Genomic DNA, 23,185 nt, shown 5'->3' with positions numbered 1-23,185 from the left:
GCTGAAAGAAACTTTACTCTGATAAAAGCTTAATTGAAAGACTGGACAAAGTTCAAAATAATACTGATTAAGTGCAGCACCGCACCTAAACGCCTCTATTGGCCCCTTCAGTCTAGCACACTTACATTCTTTACATGGGTGGTTACAGAAAAACTCAGATTTGTATTTTGTACACACAGATTTATACTATTCCATGTAAATACATTTACTCTACAAAAAAACTGCTGCTTTACTTATCCTAATGTAAATGATTATATTGAAATTTTTCTTGTTATTCTGAGAATTATTTATTTCCTTTGTATAATAAACCTATTCATAGTTGGGGAAAGCAATTAAAATGAGAATGTCTCCTGTCTTAGGGAGCTTGAATGTCTTACCTATTTCTGGGATAGTCAGAATGCACATCAATATACATATTGGCTGAATATGCTTTAATTTCACAGGACGATGTTTTGTTTTGCCACTTGATGAACTCTGGAAACCATAGAGCAACATCCTGAAAAACACAAAACAGTATTCAGAACATCTGGCTTAAGAAGAAAAATAACATTTTAGGTATAGTTTTGCCATATTCACATTTAATAAAGGCGTTATTCACCACTAGGTGACCATTATTGATGGGTCCAGGGAAGGTAAGAAAGAAAACAATTACTATGGATACTCCTGCTCCAGACCTGGCACCACTTCTCCACAGTAAACAGTGTGATATCCAATGGTCTTTTATCAACCTCTAGGCTTAGCGTCACATGACTGCTGCAGCCAATCAGTGGCCAGTGATCAACTGCAGCAATCATATTTTGTCTGATTGAAAGAAGCGCTGTTTCTTTCACTTGGACAAAATGTTAAAGGGACTCTGTCACCTGAATTTGGAGGGAACAATCTTCAGCCATGGAGGCGGGGTTTTTGGGTGTTTGATGCACCCTTTCCTTACCCGCTGGCTGCATGCTGGCTGCAATATTGGATTGAAGTTCATTCTCTGTCCTCCATAGTACACGCCTGCACAAGGCAATCTTACCTCGCGCAGGCGTGTCCTATGGAGGACAGAGAATGAACTTCAACCCAATATTGCAGCCAGCATGCAGCCAGCGGGTAAGGAAAGGGTGAATCAAACACCCAAAAACCCCGCCTCCATGGCTGAAGATTGTTCCCTCCAAATTCAGGTGACAGTGTCCCTTTAATGTGGCAGCCGATCAGAGTTCATAGCACGGCTCCTCCAAAATAAGATCTGCAATCCCCACAAGTATGCAGAGATCGATATCAGGCTAGAGAATTACAGGAACGCTGCAGCCAATCAGCAATAGCTGACTGTCCACATCAGTCACATGACGCCTCGATCTGATGTTGATGCAGCACTGACTACAGAGAAGCAAAACAAGTCCTAGAGTTGAATATACATTTTATTCAACTCCCTGAACCCATTACTTACTGTACAATATGAACACTGGCTAAAAAAAAACAAATGTAAAAGGACTGCTACTCTCCTTTATGACAATGATCCCTTAAAAGAAATAGATGTACAAATAAATTAGTTATTGCAGCCAGAAAAGTGTTTTACCTCCGTATTTTGACTTATATGATATTCTAATTTAGTGAGAAGCACCTGTACATGATTCACGGATGTCTAAAAGAGCACTTTCTCTATAAACGTTAAGCGTACACCGCCTCCTTCACCGATTAGCCGCTCTCTCCCCCATCTCACAGCACAGAGTTACATACAATGAGGAATAAGAAATGCAGAAACATGCCTGGCATTTTCAGCTTTAACTTTTGAAAATACGAGGTATATCAATAAGTGTATGTTAGAAACCTTGCACTCTTCCACCTTCCATTTAAGGATGCCCCACAGATGTTCAATAGAGATTATAGCTGGAGACATGCTTGGCCAGTCCAGCACCTTTACCCTCAGTTTCTTTAACAAGGCAATGGTCACTTTAGAGGTGTGTTTGGGGTCATTATTATGTTGGAATACTGCCCTGCGCCTCAGTTTCTGAAGGGAGGTTATCATGCTCTGCTTCAGTATGTCATAGTACACGTTGGCATTTATGGTTCCCTCGATGAACTATAGATCCCCACAGCCGGTAGAACTCATGAAGCTCCAAACCATGATACTCCCACCACCATGCTTGACTGTAGACAAGACACACTGTCTTTGCACTCCTCACCTGCTTGTGCCACAAACGCTTGACACCAACTGAACCAAATAAGTTTATCTTGGTTGCATCAGACCACACAACATGGTTCGTCATGTCTTTAGTCTGTTTGCGGACTTTCTTGTGCATCGATTTTAAAACAGGTTTCCTTTTGGGATGACAACCATGCACACCAATTTGATGCAGTGTGTGGTGTATGGTCTGAGTACTGACATGCTGACTCCCCACCCCTCTAGTCTCTACAGCAATGCGGGCAGCACTCAAACGTCATTTTGTTAAGACGATCTCTGGATATGACGCTGAGCTTATGCACTCAACTTCTTTGACCAACCAAGGTGAGGCCTGTTCTGAGTGGAATCTGTCTTGTTAAACCGCCGTATGGTCTTGGCCATCGTGCTGCAGCTCAATATCAGGATGTTGGCAATCTTCTTACAGCCTAGACCATGTTTATGTAGAGCAGTAATTCTTTTTTTTCAGATTCTCAGAGAGTTCTTTGCCATGAGGCGCCATGTTAAACTTCCAGTGACCAGTATGAGGGAGTGTGAGAGCGATAACACCAAATTTAACCCACCTGCTCCCCTTTCACACCTGAGATCTTTTATCACTATTGAGTCACATGACACCGGGGAGGGAAAATGGCTACTTGGGCACAATTTGGACATTTTCACTTAGGGATGTACTCACTTTTGTTGTCAGCAGTTTTGACATTAATGGTTGTGTGGTGAGTTATTTAAATAAAGGGCACACCAAATTTACACTATGATTCAAGCTGTGCACCGACTACTTTATAATTTGATGGGTGTACTCACTTTTATGACATACTAAAATATATACAGTATTCTAGATATACTAAAATATATAATATATAAAATAAAAATTTTAAAAAATATATAATTGTATATTTTTCCTATATCAATATCTATATTAAAAAAAAAAAGATTGTAAATAATGCAATTGTCACACTGGCCAGTAAACCTAATGCTAGACTCATACTCCCTGTTCTGTACAGGTGGCTTTTCAGCAATGTTACAATGTTATAATCATTGCAGGTAGGATTAGGGTACCGTCACACAGTGGCATTTTAATCGCTACGACGGCACGATTCGTGATGTTCCAGCGATATCGTTACAATCTCGCAGTGTCTGACACGCTCCTGCGATCAGGGACCCCGCTGAGAATCGTACGTCGTAGCAGATCGTTTGAAACTTTCTTTCGTCGTCTAGTGTCCCGCTGTGGCGGCATGATCGCATGGTGTAACAAAGGTGTGCACGATATTGTATACGATGTGCGCATAGTAACCAACGGCTTCTACATCGCACATACGTCATGAAATTATCGCTCCAGCGTCGTACATTGCAAAGTGTGACAGCAGTCTACGACGCTGGAGCGATATTGTTACGATGCTGGAGCGTCACGGATCGTGCCGTCGTAGCGATCAAAATGCCACTGTGTGACGGTACCCTAACAATGAAAGGTATCACCTCTATATACAAAAGATAACACTTGATCCTATATTTAGAATAAATGACAATGGTAACGTCTCACCTACTTTCTTTTCTTCTGCATTGCCCTTTGCACAGATTACAACATGCCTTGATAACTCTTCTTTAGAAGTCAATGAGTAAGAGCCAGTCTGCTGCTGTCCATGACAGCTCTAGAGTGATCTGTATAGAGCTGAAACCTGACTGTGATAGTCGGCGTACTGGCCAGTGCGAATGTCTGTGTCTGTCTCTAGCTCCTCCCTTCCTCTCTCCATAGACTATTATAAGCAGCAACTGTCATGTCTGGAATGTGAAAATCTGTCTCTAGTGAATACAGATTTTACTCTGCTTATCAACAAGGTTTGCTTTCTTTGTACCTGCACAGAGGAGCCTGCTGTAAAAACCAAGCTGCACCTTTCCATTTATGTCAGTAAACAAGAAGAGGCATCTAAAGAACCATAGGAACCACAGTGTCGGGTAACTGAAGTATTTTTAGGGTCAGGGCTTTGATAATATAAGAAGAGTAAGAAAATGTAAGAAGATTTTTTCAATGTAAAAGTTCTTACATTACATGCTATTTACAGGTTTGTCAGTTTTGTGGGAGGGAAAACACCTTTATATGTTACAAAGTTTCACATTGTCTCTCCTGCACTTTTAAACCATGCACGCTGCCAAAAAATTATATTACACATTCTTTATCATTCAATTGCACAATGATAAACAAGCTATTATCCATGTATTTAATACTGATCTATGTAAGCCTATGTGGGAGCTTACAATGGATGTGTGCATGTGCTTGATCACTTTTAATGCCCATTATATCTCATGCTTTTTGTCTACTGGGTGTATTCAGCGCTGCATAATAAGATCAGCAGAAATGAGCAATGAAGAGACGATTAATAAAAGAGACAGGCTTAGCTGGAGCAGCTAGAATAGAGATTTTGGAAGACTCCCACGGCTGGTGTCATCACGGGCTACTGTTTCTCCAACACAGAACAATGAGTTTCTCTTACAGGAATTTCGTTCTTTAAAAATACAAATCTGAAGAGTTCAGGGTCACACAGGACACAGCAGGCTGGCAGAGAATAAGGCACCAGGTCTCCTCTAATAGGCATTTGTCATATCAAAAAGGAGACAGCAAATAAAAGGTTTATTACATCCCTCTTCTGAGTATAAAGCACAATGAAGCACTAAGGTAAGCCTGTCATTAACCAATGCAAAAGACAGTTCAAGATGGTTTAAACATATTTTCCATTTCAAGGTATCTATTCACGGATGGAAATAGAATGGTCCTATAATTATTGTATTATGTGACTTGGGAAAAATATCATCCCAAGTGGTAATTTAATGTTCCTTATTATGATACTATTCTGGAACCATAATTAAATTCAGCAAAATAACACATTTACAAACAGTTTAGCCTGGATGGACCTTAGAATTGGCAATGAAAGCTTCTTTTGTACTTCTGTGAGGGAGGTCAGAGATACAGTAATTACAAGCACCTGAAAATGGCACCCATAATATTTGTCAATATTAAGCCCTAAGGCCTCATTCACACATTAATATTTTTGCATCAGTATTTGTATGCCAAAACCAGCAGTGTCTCCAAAACAGGTGTCAATCTTACACATAGTTTTTCTATGTAAGTTCCAATGTATGCAACAGTACAGTATATCCATACCATGGCATAAAATCTTCTACGGAATAAACCTGCAGACCGTCAACGATATGTGCTCACAGCTGGTATTTGCAGTAGATTTTTCCGCAGCAAAAAAAAAAGTGCTGGCAGGAAAACGCTGCTTGAAATACATGCATATTTATCATGTTTTTACTTGTGTTTTTTCCCCATTCACGTCACTGGGAGAAAAACGCCGCTGAAAGAACTGGCAGCCTGTGGATGAGATTTCAGATATCTCATTCACTTTGCTGGCAACTGAAAAACATTGCATTTTTTTCTGTGGCAGAAATGCATGGAAAAAACTCAATGTGTGAACAAGCCTTAAATGTGTTTGATGCACCAACTTAGAGCTTTCACAATACCTATGGCAAGCAGACACTATGCTGCAAATTAAATGTACTTTTAAGGCCTCGTTCAGACGTACATTTTTTTCACATACAGTACAGACCAAAAGTTTGGACACACCTTCTCATTCAAATATTTTTCTGTATTTTGATGACTGTGAAAATTGAACATTCACACTGAAGGCATCAAAACTATGAATTAACACATGTGGAATTATATACTTAACAAAAAAGTGTGAAACAACTGAAATTATGTCTAATATTCTAGGTTCTTCAAAGTAGCCACCTTTTGCTTTGATGACTGCTTAGCACACTCTAGGCATTGTCTTGATGAGCTTCAAGAGGTAGTCACCGAAAATGGTTTTCACTTCACAGGTGTGCCCTGTCAGGTTTAATAAGTGGGATTTCTTGCCTTATAAATGGGGTTGGGACCATCAGTTGTGTTGAGCAGATGCCTGGTGGATACACAGCTGATAGTCCTACTGAATAGACTGTTAGAATTTGTATTATGGCAAGAAAAAAGCAGCTAAGTAAAGAAAAAGAGTGGCCATCATTACTTTAAGAAATGAAGGTCAGTCAGTCTGAAAAATTGGGAAAACTTTGAAAGTGTCCCCAAGTGCAGTGGCAAAAACCATCAAGCGCGACAAAGAAACTGGCTCACATGACGACCGCCCCAGGACAGGTAGACCAAGAGTCACCTCTGCTTCTGAGGATAAGTTTATCCGAGTCACCAGTCTCAGAAATCGCAGGTTAACAGCAGCTCAGAATAGAGACCAGGTCAATGCCACACAGAGCTCTAGCAGCAGACACATCTCTACAACAACTGTTAAGAGAAGGTGTGTCCAAACTTTTGGTCTGTACTGTAAGTGAAGAAATTGACTGATTTTTATCAGTACTTTGGATTAGATTATCATCAGTGGTAAGTGTGCCAATTTTTTATCATTAGTGTTTCATCAGTAATTTTCTGAAATGAAAAAAAAATTCTCCTACTTATTGAAATGTTAAAAGCTGACAGTACTCAGATTGTACATGGATGGCATTAGTAATTTTCACGGACCCGTAAACTTGTGTAATAATTTTGATCTGTGAATCGGGTCAAAAATGAACTTACCTTGTGGGATTTATTTTTCCAAGGACACATGGTCCACAAAAAAAACATGTGGACATGTAAATGGCAGTGGTACATGTTTTATCCATTAAGATAGAAGATAGAACATGTTAGACGTCTGAATGAAGCCTTGCAGGGCAGACTGGTCATGGTAGCAATTGCACAATCTGTATCAATCTGTATCAACTAGTGGTGCATATACGGTTACGTAGTTTCTGTTCTTCTTCCAACACATTTACTTAGATGTCTGTGAAATGTATAATGCAGATGGTGCACAAATGGAAATCAGAAGTGTTCAGTATGTGCTGTGTCATAGGAGCAAGCCGAAGGTTAATATTAAAAAAGGGAAGCAGAGCTTACACACACTGGATATTCAACGTAATTACATACTGTAGATGTGTGATGGACTTTAAAGCGATATTGTAGTTTCAACAAATACCGTAAATGTTATTCTTTTCGTATTGCAAAGGTTATACAATTTTTCAATGCAAATCCTCTTTTAAATTCTCATGGATTTCAAGATCTTTGCTTGAAATCATTTAACCCCTTTACCCCCAAGGGTGGTTTGCACGTTATGGGCCGGGCCAATTTTTACAATTCTGACCACTGTCCCTTTGTGAGGTTATAACTCTGGAACGCTTCAACGGATCGCAGTGATTCTGACATTGTTTTCTCGTGACATATTGTACTTCATGATAGTGGTAACATTTCTTTGATATTACCTGCGTTTATTTGTGAAAAAAATGGAAATTTGGCGAAAATTTTGAAAATTTTGCAATTTTCCAAATTTGAATTTTTATGCAATTAAATCACAGAGATATGTCACACAAAATACTTAAGTTCCATTTCCCACATGTCTACTTTACATCAGCACAATTTTGGAACCTACATTTTTTTCTGTTAGGGAGTTATAAGGGTTAAGTTGACCAGCAATTTCTCATTTTTACAACACCATTTTTTTTTTAGGGACCACATCTTATTTGAAGTCATTTTGAGGGGTCTATATGATAGAAAATACCCAAGTGTGACACCATTCTAAAAACTGCACCCCTCACGGTGCTTAAAACCACATTCAAGAAGTTTATTAACCCTTCAGGTGTTTCACAGGAATTTTTGGAATGTTTAAATAAAAATGAACATTTAACTTTTTTTCACAAAAAATTTATTTCAGCTCCAATTTGTTTTATTTTACCAAGGGTAACAGGAGAAAATGGACCACAAAAGTTGTTGTACAATATGTCCTGAGTACGCCGATACCCCATATGTGGGGGTAAACCACTGTTTGGGAGCATGACAGAGCTCGGAAGCGAAGGAGCGCCATTTGACTTTTCAATGCAAAATTGACAGGAATTGAGATGGGACACCATGTTGCGTTTGGAGAGCCACTGATGTGCCTAAACATTGAAAAAACCCCACAAGTGACACCATTTTGGAAAGTAGACTCCTTAAGGAGCTTATCTAGAGGTTTGGTGAGCACTTTGACCCACCAAGTGCTTCACAGAAGTCTATAATGCAGAACCGTAAAAATAAAAAATTATATTTTTTCACAAAAATTATCTTTTCGCCCCCAATATTTTATTTTCCCAAGGGTAAGAGAAGAAATTGGACCCCAAAAGATGTTGTACAATTTGTCCTGAGTACGCCGATACCCCATATGTGGGGGGGGGACCACGTTTGGGCGCATGGGAGGGCTCGGAAGGGAAGGAGCGCCATTTGGAATGCAGACTGAGATGGAATGGTCTGCAGGCGTCACATTGCGTTTGCAGAGCCCCTAATGTACCAAAACAGTAGAAACCCCACACAATTGACACCATTTTGGAAAGTAGACCCCCTAAGGAACTCATCTAGATGTGTAGTGAGAGCTTTGAACCCCCACGTGTTTCAGTACAGTTTATAACGCAGAGCCAAGCAAATAAAAAATATATTTTTTTCCACAAAAATTATTTTTTAGCCCCCAGTTTTGTATTTTTCCAAGGGTAACAGGAGAAATTGGACGCTAAATATTGTCCAATTTGTCCTGAGTACGCTGATACCCGATATGTGTGGGGGGGGGACCACCGTTTGAGCATATAGCAGAGCTCGGAAGGGAAGGAGCATCATTTGGAATGCAGACTTAGATGGATTGGTCTGCAGGCGTCACATTGTGTTTGCAGAGCCCCTAATGTACCTAAACAGTAGAAACCCCCCACAAGTGACCCCATATTGGAAACTAGACCCCTCAAGGAACTTATCTAGATGTGTTGTGAGAACTTTGAGCCCCCAAGTGTTTCAGTACAGTTTATAACACAGAGCCGTGAAAATAAAAATAAAAAAATTTTCCCCAAAAAATAATTTTTAGCCCGCAGTTTTGTATTTTCCCAAGGGTAACAGGAGAAATTGGACCCTAAAAGTTGTTGTCCAATTTGTCCTGAGTACGCTGATACCCCATATGTGGAGGGGAACCACCGTTTGGGTGCATGGGAGGGCTCAGAAGGGAAGGTGCACCATTTGGAATGCAGACTTAAAGGGACTCTGTCACCTGAATTTGGCGGGACTGGTTTTGGGTCATATGGGCGGAGTTTTTGGGTGTTTGATTCACCCTTTCCTTACCCGCTGGCTGCATGCTGGCTGCAATATTGGATTGAAGTTCATTCTCTGTCCTCCATAGTACACGCCTGCGCAAAGCAATCTTGCCTTGTGCAGGCGTGTACTATGGAGGACAGAAAATGAACTTCAATCCAATATTGCAGCCAGCATGCAGCCAGCGGGTAAGGAAAGGGTGAATCAAACACCCAAAAACTAAGGTAAGTATGAAGTGTTTTTTTTTTTTACTTTTACGCTGCTAACCAGGGTAAACATCGGGTTACTAAGCGCGGCCCTGCGCTTAGTAACCTGATGTTTACCCTGGTTACCAGCGAAGACATCGCTGAATCGGCGTCACACACGCCGATTCAGCGATGTCAGCAGGAAGTCCAGCGACGAAATAAAGTGCTGGACTTTCTGCAGCGACCAACGACATCACAGCAGGATTCTGATCGCTGCTGCGTGTCAAACTGAACGATATCGCTAGCCAGGACGCTACAACGTCACGGATCGCTAGCGATATCGTTTAGTGTGACGGTACCTTTAGATGGAATGGTCTGCAGATGTCACATTGCGTTTGCAGAGCCCTTAATGTACCTTAACAGTAGAAACACCCCACAAGTGACCCCATATTAGAAACTAGACCCCCCAAGGAACTTATCTAGATATGTTGTGAGAACTTTGAGCCCCCAAGTGTTTCAGTACAGTTTATAACGCAGAGCCTTGAAAATAAAAAATCTTTTTTTTCCCACAAAAATTATTTTTTAGCCCCCAGTTTTGTATTTTCCCCAAGAGTAACAGGAGAAATTGGACCCCAAAAGTCGTTGTCCAATTTGTCCTGAGTACGCTGATACCCCATATGCCCCTGTTTGGGCACACGGGAGAGCTCGGGAGGGAAGGAGCACTGTTTTACTTTTTCAACGCAGAATTGGCTGGCATTGAGATCGGACGCCATATCGCGTTTGGAGAGCCCCTGATGTGCCTAAACAGTGGAAACCCCCAATTATAAAACTGAAACCCTAATCCAAACACACCCCTAACCCTAATCCCAATGGTAACCCTAACGACACCTCTAACCCAGACACACCCCTAACTCTAATCCCAACCGTAAATGTAATCCAAACCCTAACCCTAGCTTTAGCCCCAACCCTAACTTTAGCCCCAACCCTAACTGTAGCCTTACCCCTAGCCCCAACCCTAGCCCTAGCCCTAACACTAGCCCTAGCCCTAACAGGAAAATAGAAATAAATACAGTTTTTTAATTTTTTTATTTTTCCCTAACTAAGAGGGTGATGAAGGGGGGGTTTGATTTACTTTTATAGCGGGTTTTTTAGTGGATTTTTATGATTGGCAGCCGTCACACACTGAAAGACGCTTTTTATTGCAAAAAATATTTTTTGCGTTACCACATTTTGAGAGCTATAATTTTTCCATATTTGAATCCACAGTGTTATGTGAGGTCTTGTTTTTTGTGGGACGAGTTGACGTTTTTATTGATAACATTTTCGGGCACGTGACATTTTTTGATCGCTTTTTATTCCGATTTTTTGTGAGGCAGAATGACCAAAAACCAGCCAGTCATGAATTTCTTTTGGGGGAGGCGTTTATACCGTTCCGCGTTTGGTAAAATTGATAAAGCAGTTTTATTCTTCGGGTCAGTACGATTACAGTGATACCTCATTTATATTATTTTTTTATGTTCTGGCGCTTTTTTACGATAAAAACTATTTTATAGAAAAAAGAATTATTTTTGCATCGCTTTATTCTGAGGACTATAACTTTTTTTTGCGGGACAAGATGTTTTCAGCGGTACCATGGTTATTTACATGTGTCTTTTTGATCGCGTGTTATTCCACTTTTTGTTCGGCGGTATGATAATAAAGCGTTGTTTTTTGCCTTTTTTTTTTCTTACGGTGTTTACTGCAGGGGTTAACTAGTGGGACAGTTTTATAGGTTGGGTCGTTACGGATGCGGCGATACTAAATATGTGTACTTTTATTGTTTGTTTTTTTTGGCATGGAGTCGATCAGCCAGTGGCACTGCTGAGGTATTACGGAAGCCCAGGTTGCTTTCATAGCAGCCTTCAGCTCATCTGCATTGTTGGGTCTGTTGTTTCTCATCTTCCTCTTGACAACACCCCATAGAGGTTAAGGTAAGGGGAGTTTGCTGGCCAATCATGCATAGTGATACTGTGGTTTTTAAACCAGGTATTGGTACTTTTGGAAGTGTGGACAGGTGCACAGTCCTGCAGGAAAATAAAATTTCCATTCCCAAAAAGCTTGTTGTCAGAGGGAAGCATGAAGTGCTCTAAAATTTCCTTGTAGACTGCTGCACTGACATTGGTCTTGATAAAACACAGTGGACCTACACCAGCAGATGACATGGCTCCCCAAACCATCACTGATTGTGGAAACTTCACACTAGACCTCAAGCAGCTTGGATTGTGGCCTCTCCACTCTTCTTCCAGACTCTGGGACCTTGATTTCCAAATGAAATGCAAAATTTACTTTCATTTGAAAACAACACCTTGGACCACTGAGCAACAGTCCAGTTCGTTTTCTGCTTGGCCCAGGTAAGACGCTTCTGGCGTTGTCTATTGGTCATTAGTGGCTTGATACAAGGAATGCGACACTTGTAGCCCATGTCCTGGATACGTCTGTGTGTGGTGGCTCTTGAAGCAATGACTCCAGCAGCAGTCCACTCCTTGTGAATCTCCCCCAAATTTTTGAATGTCCATTTCTTAACAATCCTTTCAAGGCTGCGGTTATCCCGGTAGCTTGTACACTTTTTTCTACCACACTTTTTCGTTCCACTCAACTTTCCATTAATATGCTTGGATACAGCGCTCTCTGAACAGCCAGCTTCTTTAGCAATGACCTTTTGTGGCTTACCCACCTTGTGGAGTGTGTCAATGACTGCCTTCTGGACATATGTCAAGTCAGCAGTCTTTCCCATGATTGTGGAACCTACTGAAACAGACTTAGGGTACCGTCACACTATACCATTTCGATCGCTACGACGGTACGATTCGTGACGTTCCAGCAGAGCACAGCGGTGACGTGCTTTCACTTTCACTTTACGGCCGGCAGTCACAGTGCGGGAAGCAGACGGCAAGGGACCTGACGGACACCAGATGTAAGTATGTGCTGTTTGTTTTTTTTTAGTTTTACGCTTGTAACCAGGGTAAACATCGGGTTACTAAGCGCGGTCCTGCGCTTAGTTACCCGATGTTTACCCTGGTTACCCAGGGACCTCGGCATCGTTGGTCGCTGGAGAGCTGTCTGTGTGACAGCTCCCCAGCAACCACACTACGATTTACCTACGATCACGGCCAGGTCATATCGCTGGTCGTGATCGTAGGTAAATCGTATAGTGTGACGGTACCCTAAGGGACATTTTTGAGCACTTGGGAATCCTTTGCAGCTGTTTTTTGTTAATTATTCTAATTTATCGAGATAACGACTTTTGGTTTTCATTGACCCATAATCCTCAACATTAACAAAAAAAGAACCCTTGAAATAGATCACTCTGTTTGTAACTACTCTATTGAAGAAGTGAAATAAATTAACTTTTTGATGATATTCTAATTTAGCAAGAAGCACTTCTATGTCTAATTTTATTTTTGCGCAATTGAGGACTACTTGTCATGTTTTAAAGGACTGTGTGACTTTTTGCTCTAAAAAGGTACAAAAAAGGTAAAATACAAATAAAAATCTGTACTTCTGTGTGTGCCATTTTGAAGGATTTGTAAAAAAAAAAAAAAAACATCATTAGAGGCTAATTGACAAAATAAGTAGTTTCTTTAAAAAAACAAAAAAAAACGCCTCTTACTGAATCTGGTTCGTCTGACAAGTGGTATCTGCCTCCATCTGTGCCATGTCACAAATCGTAAACCAGTTTTGGTTACTATGCTCCTGTCCCTTCATTGGGGTTGGGCAAAAATAGCATGACAACACCATAAGTTGCAAAATTTTAGTGCAGTCTCGCTTTGTGCCAACATTTTGCAACTTTTCAAGGCTTTTTTTTACAACAGATTCTGGTGTAAAAGCTTTGATGAATCTGGCCTATTGTTTTTCCTTTCATTATGCATGTGAAATAAACAGGATTTTGTTATACACAGGACACGATCAGATGGGGAACAGGATGGGCAGAATAAAGCTCACATCATTTCATGTGGAAGATGAGCTGAATCTCTACAGACACTAGCGGGGAGCCATTGGCACGCTGTAGATATCCACAATAAAGAACATACACGGTTTTATGTAAACAATCCTACAATTAGCTCTTGACCAAATGACCTTACTTTCCTAAGCACATTTCCAGCCAAATTAGGTTAAAGGAAAAAGAACACTGGAAAGAAATCTGGAAAAGTTTAAAGTTAGGGGTGAGAGGGGGGATATCTGAGAGGACAGTCAGCAAAACAGTCAAATGCTGCCTCACGGCAAAGTTTGAATCTCCCAAAGACAAGCCAATAAAGTAGCAGGAATCTATGGGTGACTACCACATTTATTAAATTTTTTTGCAGACACATACACACGTGGTCAAAATTGTTGGTACCCCTTGTTTAATGACAGAAAAACCCACAATGGTCACAGAAATAACTTGAATCTGATAAAAGTAATAAAAAATAAAAAATTTATAAAAATGAACAAATGAAAGTCAGACATTGTTTTTCAACCATGCTTCCACAGAATTTTTTTTTAAATAAAACTCATGAAATCGGCCTGGACAGAAATTATGGTACCCTTAAATTATTTTGTTCCATAACCTTTTGAGCCAGTCACTGCAATCAAACGATTCCTGTAACTGTCAATGAGACTTCTGCACCTCTCGACAGTTATTTTGGCCCACTCCTCAAGAGCAAACTGCTCCATTTGTTTCGTGTTTGAAGGTTGCCTTTTTCAGATGGCATGTTTCAGCTCTTTCCAAAGATGCTCAATAGGATTTAGGTCAGGGCTTCAGAATAGTCCAATCTTTTCCTCTTAGCCATTGTTGGGTGTTTTTAGCTGTGTGTTTTGGGTCATTATCTTGTTTCAAGATCCATGACCTGCAACTGAGATCAATCTTTCTGACACTGGGTAGCACATTTCTCTCTAGAATACCTTGATAGTCTTGAGATTTCATTGTACCCTGCATAGATTCTAGACACCATGTGCCAGATGCAGCAAAGCAGCCCCAGAACATAACAGAGCCTCCTCCATGTTTCACAGTAGGGACAGTGTTCTTTTCTTGATATGCTTAATTTTTCCATCTGTGAACATAGAGCTGATGTACCTTGCCAAAAAGTTCAATTTTTGTTTCATTTGTCCATAGGACATTCTCCCAGATGCTTTTTGACTTGTCAACATATAGTTTGGCAAATTCCAGTCTGTTTTTTTATGATTTTTTTCAACAATGGTGTCCTCCTTGATCGTCTCCCATGAAGTCCACTTTGGCTCATACATCGACGGATGGTGCAATCTGACACTAATGTTCCTTAAACTTGAAGATCACCTTTAATCTATTTAGTTTTTCTGGGCTCTTTTGTTACCATTCCTATTATTAGTCTCTTTGATTTGTCATCAAATTTCCTCCTGTGGCCATGTACAATGAGGTTGGCTACAGTCCCATGGCTCTTAAATTTCTGAATAATATGTGCAACTGTAGTCACAGGAACATCAAGCTGCTTGGAGATGGTCTTATAACTTTTACCTTTAAAATATTTGTCTATAATTTTCTTTCTAAGCTCCTGAGACAACTCTTTCCTTCCCTTCCTCTGGTCCATGTTGAGTGTGATACACACCATGCCACCAAACAGCACAGTGAGTATCTGTAGCCCTATATACAGGCCCACTCACCGATTCCAAGATTGTAGACACTTGTGATGCTAATAAGTGGACACACCTTGATTTAACATGTCCCTTTTGTCACATTATTTTTAGGGCTACCATAATTTCTGTCCAAGCTTGTCTCATGAGTTTTATTTTGTTTTTAATTTTGTGGAAGCATGGTTGAAAAGCAATGTCTGACTTTCATTTGTTCATTTTCATAGATCTTTTATTTATTATTACTTTTGTCAGATTCAAGTTATTTATGTGACCATTGTGGGTTTTTCTGTCATTAAATGACAACAATTTTGACCATGTGTGTACTTATATATATCCTACCTTAGCATATAGAAAGGGATTGTCTTTATGAGATATATATGTGACTATATACATAAAGCCTAATGCTGGATCATGAACGATGAAGCTGTAGAAGAAATCAGCGAAAATAGGGTCTCATCCAATATAAATTTCAAATATGTATTCAGATTATACTAACCTGATTCAATCTTTTGGCAAAGCAAGAAATATAACGTAGGAGATATCAGCTGCAGCAGAACCACGGGTCAGCAAGTGACTGTATCAGAACCAGAGTAAGGCCGGGGTCACACTTGCGAGTGTGATGAGAGAAACTCGCACGGGTCTCTCGCATCAATACCCGGCACTGTCGCCAGGGCCGCCATCAGGTCGCCGGCGTCTGACGTCATTGTCAGTCGCCGGCGAGTGCACGCTGCAGCTGCGTGGAGAGAGCAGGAGCGCGGCAGCTAAGCAGAACTTGTTGTTTTTTTTTGTTTTTTTTTATTGAGAGCGGCGATCCGGAGGGGGGGGGGGGGCAGGGCAGTAAAGCTGGACACAGGGGGGGGCAGTAAAGCTGGACACAGGGGGGGCAGAAAGCTGGACACAGGGGGGCAGAAAGCTGGACACAGGGGGGGGGCAGAAAGCTGGACACAGGGGGGGGCAGAAAGCTGGACACAGGGGGGGGCAGAAAGCTGGACACAGGGGGGGGCAGAAAGCTGGACACGGGGGGGCAGAAAGCTGGACACAGGGGGGGGCAGAAAGCTGGACACAGGGGGGGGCAGAAAGCTGGACACGGGGGGGCAGAAAGCTGGACACGGGGGGGCAGAAAGCTGGACACGGGGGGGCAGAAAGCTGGACACGGGGGGGCAGAAAGCTGGACACGGGGGGGCAGAAAGCTGGACACGGGGGGGCAGAAAGCTGGACACGGGGGGGCAGAAAGCTGGACACGGGGGGGCAGAAAGCTGGACACGGGGGGGCAGAAAGCTGGACACGGGGGGGCAGAAAGCTGGACACGGGGGGGCAGAAAGCTGGACACGGGGGGGCAGAAAGCTGGACACGGGGGGCAGAAAGCTGGACACAGGGGCAGAAAGCTGGACACAGGGGCAGAAAGCTGGACACGGGCAGAATGCTGGACACAGGGGCAGAAAGCTGGACACAGGGGCAGAATGCTGGACACAGGGGCAGAATGCTGGACACGGGCAGAATGCTGGACACAGGGGCAGATTGCTGGACACAGGGGCAGATTGCTGGACACAGAGGCAGATTGCTGGACACAGTGGCAGATTGCTGGACGCAGGGGCAGATTGCTGGACGCAGGGGCAGAATGGAGAAACGGGGCATGATTGGAGACACAGGGGACAGGATGACAGACATGGCGGCATGACTGGAAACACTGGGGCATGACTGGAGACAGATGGGGCAGAATTGAGACACAGGGGGCATGATTGGAGATGGAGCAGAATGGTGATACGGGCATGATTGGAAACACTGGAGGCAGGATTGGAGACAGATGGGGCAGGATGGATACGATGGAGACAGATGGGGCAGGATGGGGAGATCATATGGGGCAAGATGGATACTCATTAGGGCAGGATGGGAGAACATATGGCTGACGCCAGGAATGAGACACACGGGGGCTAGGATGGCGAATATTATTACCATAGGGGCTAATTAAGGGATATTATTACTGCAGTGATGTATTTATTTTATTTTTTGAGTATACTGTTCTAAATGGGGGGGCGGTCCTATTACTGTGTAGAGTGATACTATGTCGCCTTCTTCATGTGGTGTAATGTAGAAGTTGGGAAAATTAAGTAATGTGTTCTGCAAGTGGAACTCGAGATAACGGTGTTATTTCCTGCAGAGACGAGTCCTGGCTGGATGAAGTGATGGCGGTCTGTGCTGGATGAAAGATGAAGGACTTCACCTAGAGACGTCACTGGTGAGTCAGTGTGTTACCTATACACTGACACTATACACTGTATACTATATACAGAGGTCCTGTGTATAATGTCATCAGTGATCACTGGATTACCTATACACTATATACAGAGCTCCTGTGTATAATGTCACTGGTGATCACTGTATTACCTGTACACAGACACTGCATACTAAGTACAGATCTCCTGTGTATAATGGCACTGATGGTGATAGTATTGTGGTTTTTTTTATTATTTATCTGTATTGTAGTATTCAGTCACTATGTGGTGGTGGTAATATGTGGTCTGGTCATGATGTTGTGGTATTTGTTCCTTGTATTTGATATTATTCGATCACTGTGGTGGTAATATGTCATCTGGTCATGGTGTGGCGGTATTTGTGCCTTGTAGATAGTATTATAGGTCACTGTGGTGATATGGTGTCTGGTCATGGTGCTGTGGTATTTGTTCCTTGTATGTGGTATTATAGGTCATTTTAAAAATTGAAAAATAAATAAAAATATACCTAAATTGTATTGCATATTTTAACAAATATTTAATAGGTTACAGTAGAGTAGGGCCCGGCCAAAAGTGTCTACCTTGTCATTTTGGTGGCTTAAAAAATCTTTTGGCCAAAACAAAAGCTGCTGGCTATATGTGTGATCTGGTGATGGGAACTGTTAATGTGTGATAGGTGAGAAGTGGAGTTTTTCCAAGAAAGAGTGGTGGGACTGTGGACAGTTTGAGGGGTGGAGCATGGAGGCGGGGCTGGGGTGGAGCCTGGGCGGAGTCTCAAGGGGGCCCCGGAAATTTTGCCAGTATGGGACCCTGAAATTTCTAGTGGCAGCCCTGACTGACGCTGGCACTCGGGACCAGAGCGTGTGGCTGCATGTATTTCTATGCAGCCGCACGCTCCAGTCCCGAGTGCCGGCGGCAGTGTCGGGTATTAATGCGAGAGACTCGTGCAAATTTCTCGCTTCACATTTGGAAGTGTGACCCCAGCCTAAAGTATAATGCGGATATGCAGGTATGCATGTGGTAATTTCCTGATGAAGAAGTAACTTATACTTTGAAACACGTAGAATAAACCACCATCTTTTAATCATATCTGGATTAAAGTTTTATTCAGCAGCGTGGATAATATCCACATTTCACTTTACTCTAATGCTGGATCATGTAATAGAAGCATGATATAAAAATATCTAATTAGGAAAATTTTAAATTTCCCCGATATTAAGCAACTTATAGTTTGCACCAATTTGGATTATACCACATGTAATTTATTAACTTTTATGGTTTTTGAAGGGGTGCGATAATGGTGAAAAAAACAATAATTCAACACCAGGTACCAATAATGATTATTTAGATATCATTCATTTTATTGTCAGATATATCTGGATTTTTGGGGGTGAGACGAGGAGGTTTCTTCCCTTCCATTTCTGAAGCATCATTCATTGCCTGTAAGTGTTGCAATGTATTAGATCATGCCTTTAAACATTTTTTGAAGCTAAAATTTTCTTTAGTTATAGTTTTTTAGTCATTTGAAAACTGATCACTCATATTATGCTCCACAATCTGCATTGTAGTTTATTATGCTGTCAGTTTATTGGGCTCTGCCTTATTAGGTTTACATACACATCTGATATGGGGACATGATTAGGCCATAGTAACTTACTATCACCCTTCAGTCACATCACAAAGGAGCCTTTGGGATGACTGGGGAGCCTTCTCCTACTATCTAACCTTCTAGATACCACCACTAACTATAGCATCCAGGGGAACTAATGGGCCAGCATAAGAGATTTCTGTGATCCTGGATGTTGCAGTAGTCCAGCCAGGGTCTCACGGTAATCATCATTTCAACATAGTGTAGTACAGCAGTAGCACACTTGCCGCAGTGATGAGGCAGTGACCCACAAAATTCAAAGCAAAAGGCTCTTTAATGTGTTACTTCACAGCATTAAGGCCAATTCACACAAGTGCATATCAACTCAGTGTCTTTTTCACACAAGTGCATATAATATTAGTGTCCATTTCATAGCACTTCATAATACATAGCTTTAGATTGCTAAACACACTGGACCTCCCTTCGTCCAGTAACCATGGGTGACTGCAGCACCGTATTAAAGTCTCTTTCTCACAGCTTTTCACAAGATACGATCTCCTTCAGTTTGCACAGTCACAGGGTGACCGCACCGCTGTGCAGATGTCTTTTTACTCACAGCCTTACTCGTTTAGTTTGCCGTCACTACACATGCCAGTCCTCCTTTGGGCACAGGAAAGGCTACCTCCGGTCACAAGACCTGTCCACATCCGAGACCAGTTACTGCGGGTGACCGCACCGCTGTGTTAATGTCTTTTTACTCACAGCCATACACAGTACTAGATATCCTCCGGATCACAGACGGGAACCATATCCTCCTGTTTGCAGCCGTTAAACACGCCAGACCTCTTTCGGGCACAGGACATCCACCTCCGGGCACAGGACTGTACACATCCGAGACCAGTTACCATGGTGCCAGGCCTTTCAGCTGCCTTGGCTGCTCGGCACCGCTTGCCTGTGTCACTTCACACACAGAGCCAGCGCTCTGCAGGGCCTCTGCTCTGCACTCTCGCCAAGCACCAGACTCACACTGACCCTGACACAGGCTTGCCCTGACACACCCCCACCCTATACTACAGGTCTTTTAACATAGAAACCTGTGGCCTCCAGCCACATGGAAAACCTAGGCCGGGAATGAAATGAACTGCGCCACTGACATACTGCAGTCAGTTTCAACACACATAATCCAGAGCAGATTTCCCTAAATCTGCCTTGGACACTAGCATGTCCAAGACTACACTTACTTTTGTTATTTATAGTCTGCATTGCAGCCACCGCTACGCCTGTGACTACCATGCACTCCTATGGACATCATACACCTCCATGCACATCCTGGGGAGAACAAACAGTGACCCCTTTCCTGTGACACCGGTCACTGCCTCACAATAGGTTTTATACCCGATACCTGACCAGCTGTGCTATTAAGCTTTTTTCTGATTAGACAAGTAAAAGCATGGTGGCTCAGTGGTTAGCACTGCAACCTTGCAGCGCTGGAGTCCTGGATTCAAATCCCACCAAAGACAACATCTACAAGGAGTTTGTATGTTCTCACCATGTTTGTGTGGGTTTCCTCCGGGTTCTCCGGTTTCCTCCCACAGTCCAAAGACATACTGTTAGATAATCTAGATTGTGAGCCCCATTGGGGACAGCGATGACAATGTATGTAAAGCGTTGCAGAATAAGATAGCGCTATATAAGCAAAGCATAATAAATAAAATAAATTAATATGACGATTTGTGGGAAGATTTTAAACCTGGAGAAAAACAGTAAAGATTCTCTGGGTTCTTCAAAGTTTACTTTTCCTAAAATGCCAGACCTGAGAAGTCCTGCATTACCCCCAGCCAGCTTTTTCCACCACTTCTGCAGGTGGTTGACAGGTGTTCCCCTTGGGTGCACATACAGAGAGACCTGTCAGTCATCTCAAGAAAAACTGGGGAAAGCCGACCGGGGACCAAACTCAGCTATGGCTGTGATCTCTGACAAGAACTCCCCAGTGCTGCTAGAGGCAACTAATAGGTCTGTTCCTATGTGCTGACAAAGGAGAAACTTGTCAATCACCTGCAGTAGTTGGAAAAGCTGGCCAAGGGCAATACCGAACTAGTCTAATCTCAAGCTATGGTCCCAGGCTGGATCAGTAAAGTGCTTCTCTTTAATACAGGAGCATTTCAAAGAAAAATATACCTGGATGCAGGTAAGAAAAAGGTATTAGGAAAAACTCTTTGAAACAATGCTTCAAAAAAAGAAAAATTATTTACTACCCCAAAATAGGAGCCTTTCCAAAAGCATCGTTCGCTTGAAAAACAAATTGTTTTTGAATGCCTCCAAAAATTGTCTGAACAGCTCCTGTTACTTATCCTTCCTTCATTATGTGAGTAAAAATGGAGACTGGGTGTATTGAAATATTGATTATGGTATATATAAAACCACATATGTTCAATCACATACAAAAATGAGAAAACTCTTTACAAGGGCAGTTTAAATATATCACAGTCAGTCAGTGGAATAACCAAGCAGGAGACATCATAGCACGTGGAACATAAATAGGTCAGGAAGAGATGGCAAGAGTCTGTGAAAGGCAAAACTATGTTGAACCTCGTCCCACCAGAGCAAATTTTTTTACCCGTCTTCCAAGAGCCACAACAGGTTTTTCCCAGTCAACATACCCACATAAGGGTTTGTTTTTTGAAGGACAAGTTACATGTTTGAATACCACCTTTTCATTTTCCAGATCTGTACTAAAAAAAAACCATTAACATTCCTTTAGGAGGACATATGAGAAAATATGTAGCTCTGATTAGACATGTAAACTTTATTTTGATTATAGTGATAGCACATTTAAATAGCCATAATATGCTTTATAAAACGCTTTTAAAATAAAAAAAATTTTTTTTGCAGAGAAGTATTTTTTTACTGGTATATCTGCTTCTATTTATCATTTGTTTCCAATTTTTTAGGAGGCAATATGACCAAGAAACAATTCTGGCATTTTTATTATTTTATCTTTCGTTATGCAGGATACCAAAAATCACAATATTTCAATCGCTCTTAGGTCTCATTTGTACGTATGCAAAAAACAGTCCGAATGTCATCAGTGTTCTTCATTTGACTTTTGTCAGTATCTATCTAGTCAATGTTTCAAGTTTTGTCACCAGTATTTAGTCAGTGTTTTAGGTATTATCCTCAGTGATTTTCAAGTAAGGAAAAAGAAATAAAATTACAAAGCTTTTTGTATTCATTGCAATGGTAATCTCAGATTACACTGTTGCTATCTATTTGCTGTCCACTATTTTTATGACCCAAAGACTGGTATTGGTAATTTTGATCCAAGACTCCCCTCAAGAACGGACATGTCTCTGGGATGTTTTTTTGCAGACACATGGTCTGCAAAATACACTGACCTGTGAGTAGCAACATAAACTATACTAGGAACATGTTCTAATTGTACAAAGCAAGTACAGAACACATACATGAAAAAGAGACATCTGAATGAGACCCTAGGGCTTATTCACATTCTGAATTTTTGCCACATTTTTTCGAGAATTTTTCAAGTGTAAAAAAAAGCTAGACTTTACAGTACCATCAAAATGAGTATGATTTTTAAAACCTCATGCACATACTGCTTATTGTTTCCTTGTCGATTTTAACTTTCAAACCATTTTTTTAAATCTGCAGTATGTCAATTCTTTGAGAGTTTTTGCAGTGCTTTTCACCCATTCGATTGAATAAAGACAAACAAACATAAAAAAGTTTAACATGAAGAGAAAGTCCGGGTTGCAGCTGATCTATGACTTCCTTTTTATGATCAACTCGTATGAAAGCGGGGACAGTGAAGCCAGCACTGATTGGGCTTCAAGATGACGTGTCAAAACATCCGAACATGAGCCCACACACGAGTGCCAACACTACAGGAACGGCGCTGGTGCGGGAGGCAAGTATAAGGCCGTGGTCACACTTGCGAGTACAATGCGAGAAACTCGGGCGAGTCTCTCGCATCAATACCCGGCACTGCCACCAACACTCGGGACCGCAGTATTCAGCTGCATAGAAATACATGCAGCTACACACTCCAGTCCCGAGTGCCGGCGGCAGTGTCGGGTATTGATGTGAGAGACTCGCGCTAATTTTTCGCATTGCACACAAAAGTGTGACCACGGCCTAGGCCTTTTTATTTTATCGAAGAGGCTATCCTAGTAGTGGACACCCCCTTTAAGAAAATTCTCACTTTTAGGCCGGCTTCAC

General features: G+C 41.8%; 1 protein-coding gene across 3 annotated transcripts in view; it reads right to left on the bottom strand.

Annotated features, from left to right (window-relative positions):
• ADGRG2 (adhesion G protein-coupled receptor G2) overlaps window positions 1-23,185 on the bottom strand; it is a 296,348-nt gene that overhangs the window by 244,593 nt on the left and 28,570 nt on the right. For all 3 annotated transcript variants that reach the window (XM_069761520.1, XM_069761519.1, XM_069761521.1), the window contains exon 2: window positions 378-496. In XM_069761520.1, the coding sequence (XP_069617621.1) occupies window positions 378-495 (118 nt within the window). In that variant the 5' untranslated portion in view covers window position 496. The remainder of the gene's footprint in view (window positions 1-377; window positions 497-23,185) is intronic.

This window comes from Ranitomeya imitator, chromosome 3 (genome assembly GCF_032444005.1).
Source record: "Ranitomeya imitator isolate aRanImi1 chromosome 3, aRanImi1.pri, whole genome shotgun sequence".
In the NCBI taxonomy this organism is placed as follows: domain Eukaryota; kingdom Metazoa; phylum Chordata; class Amphibia; order Anura; family Dendrobatidae; genus Ranitomeya; species Ranitomeya imitator.
Note: the sequence above shows the minus strand (reverse complement) of the source record. Positions and strands in the feature narration are given on the sequence as shown.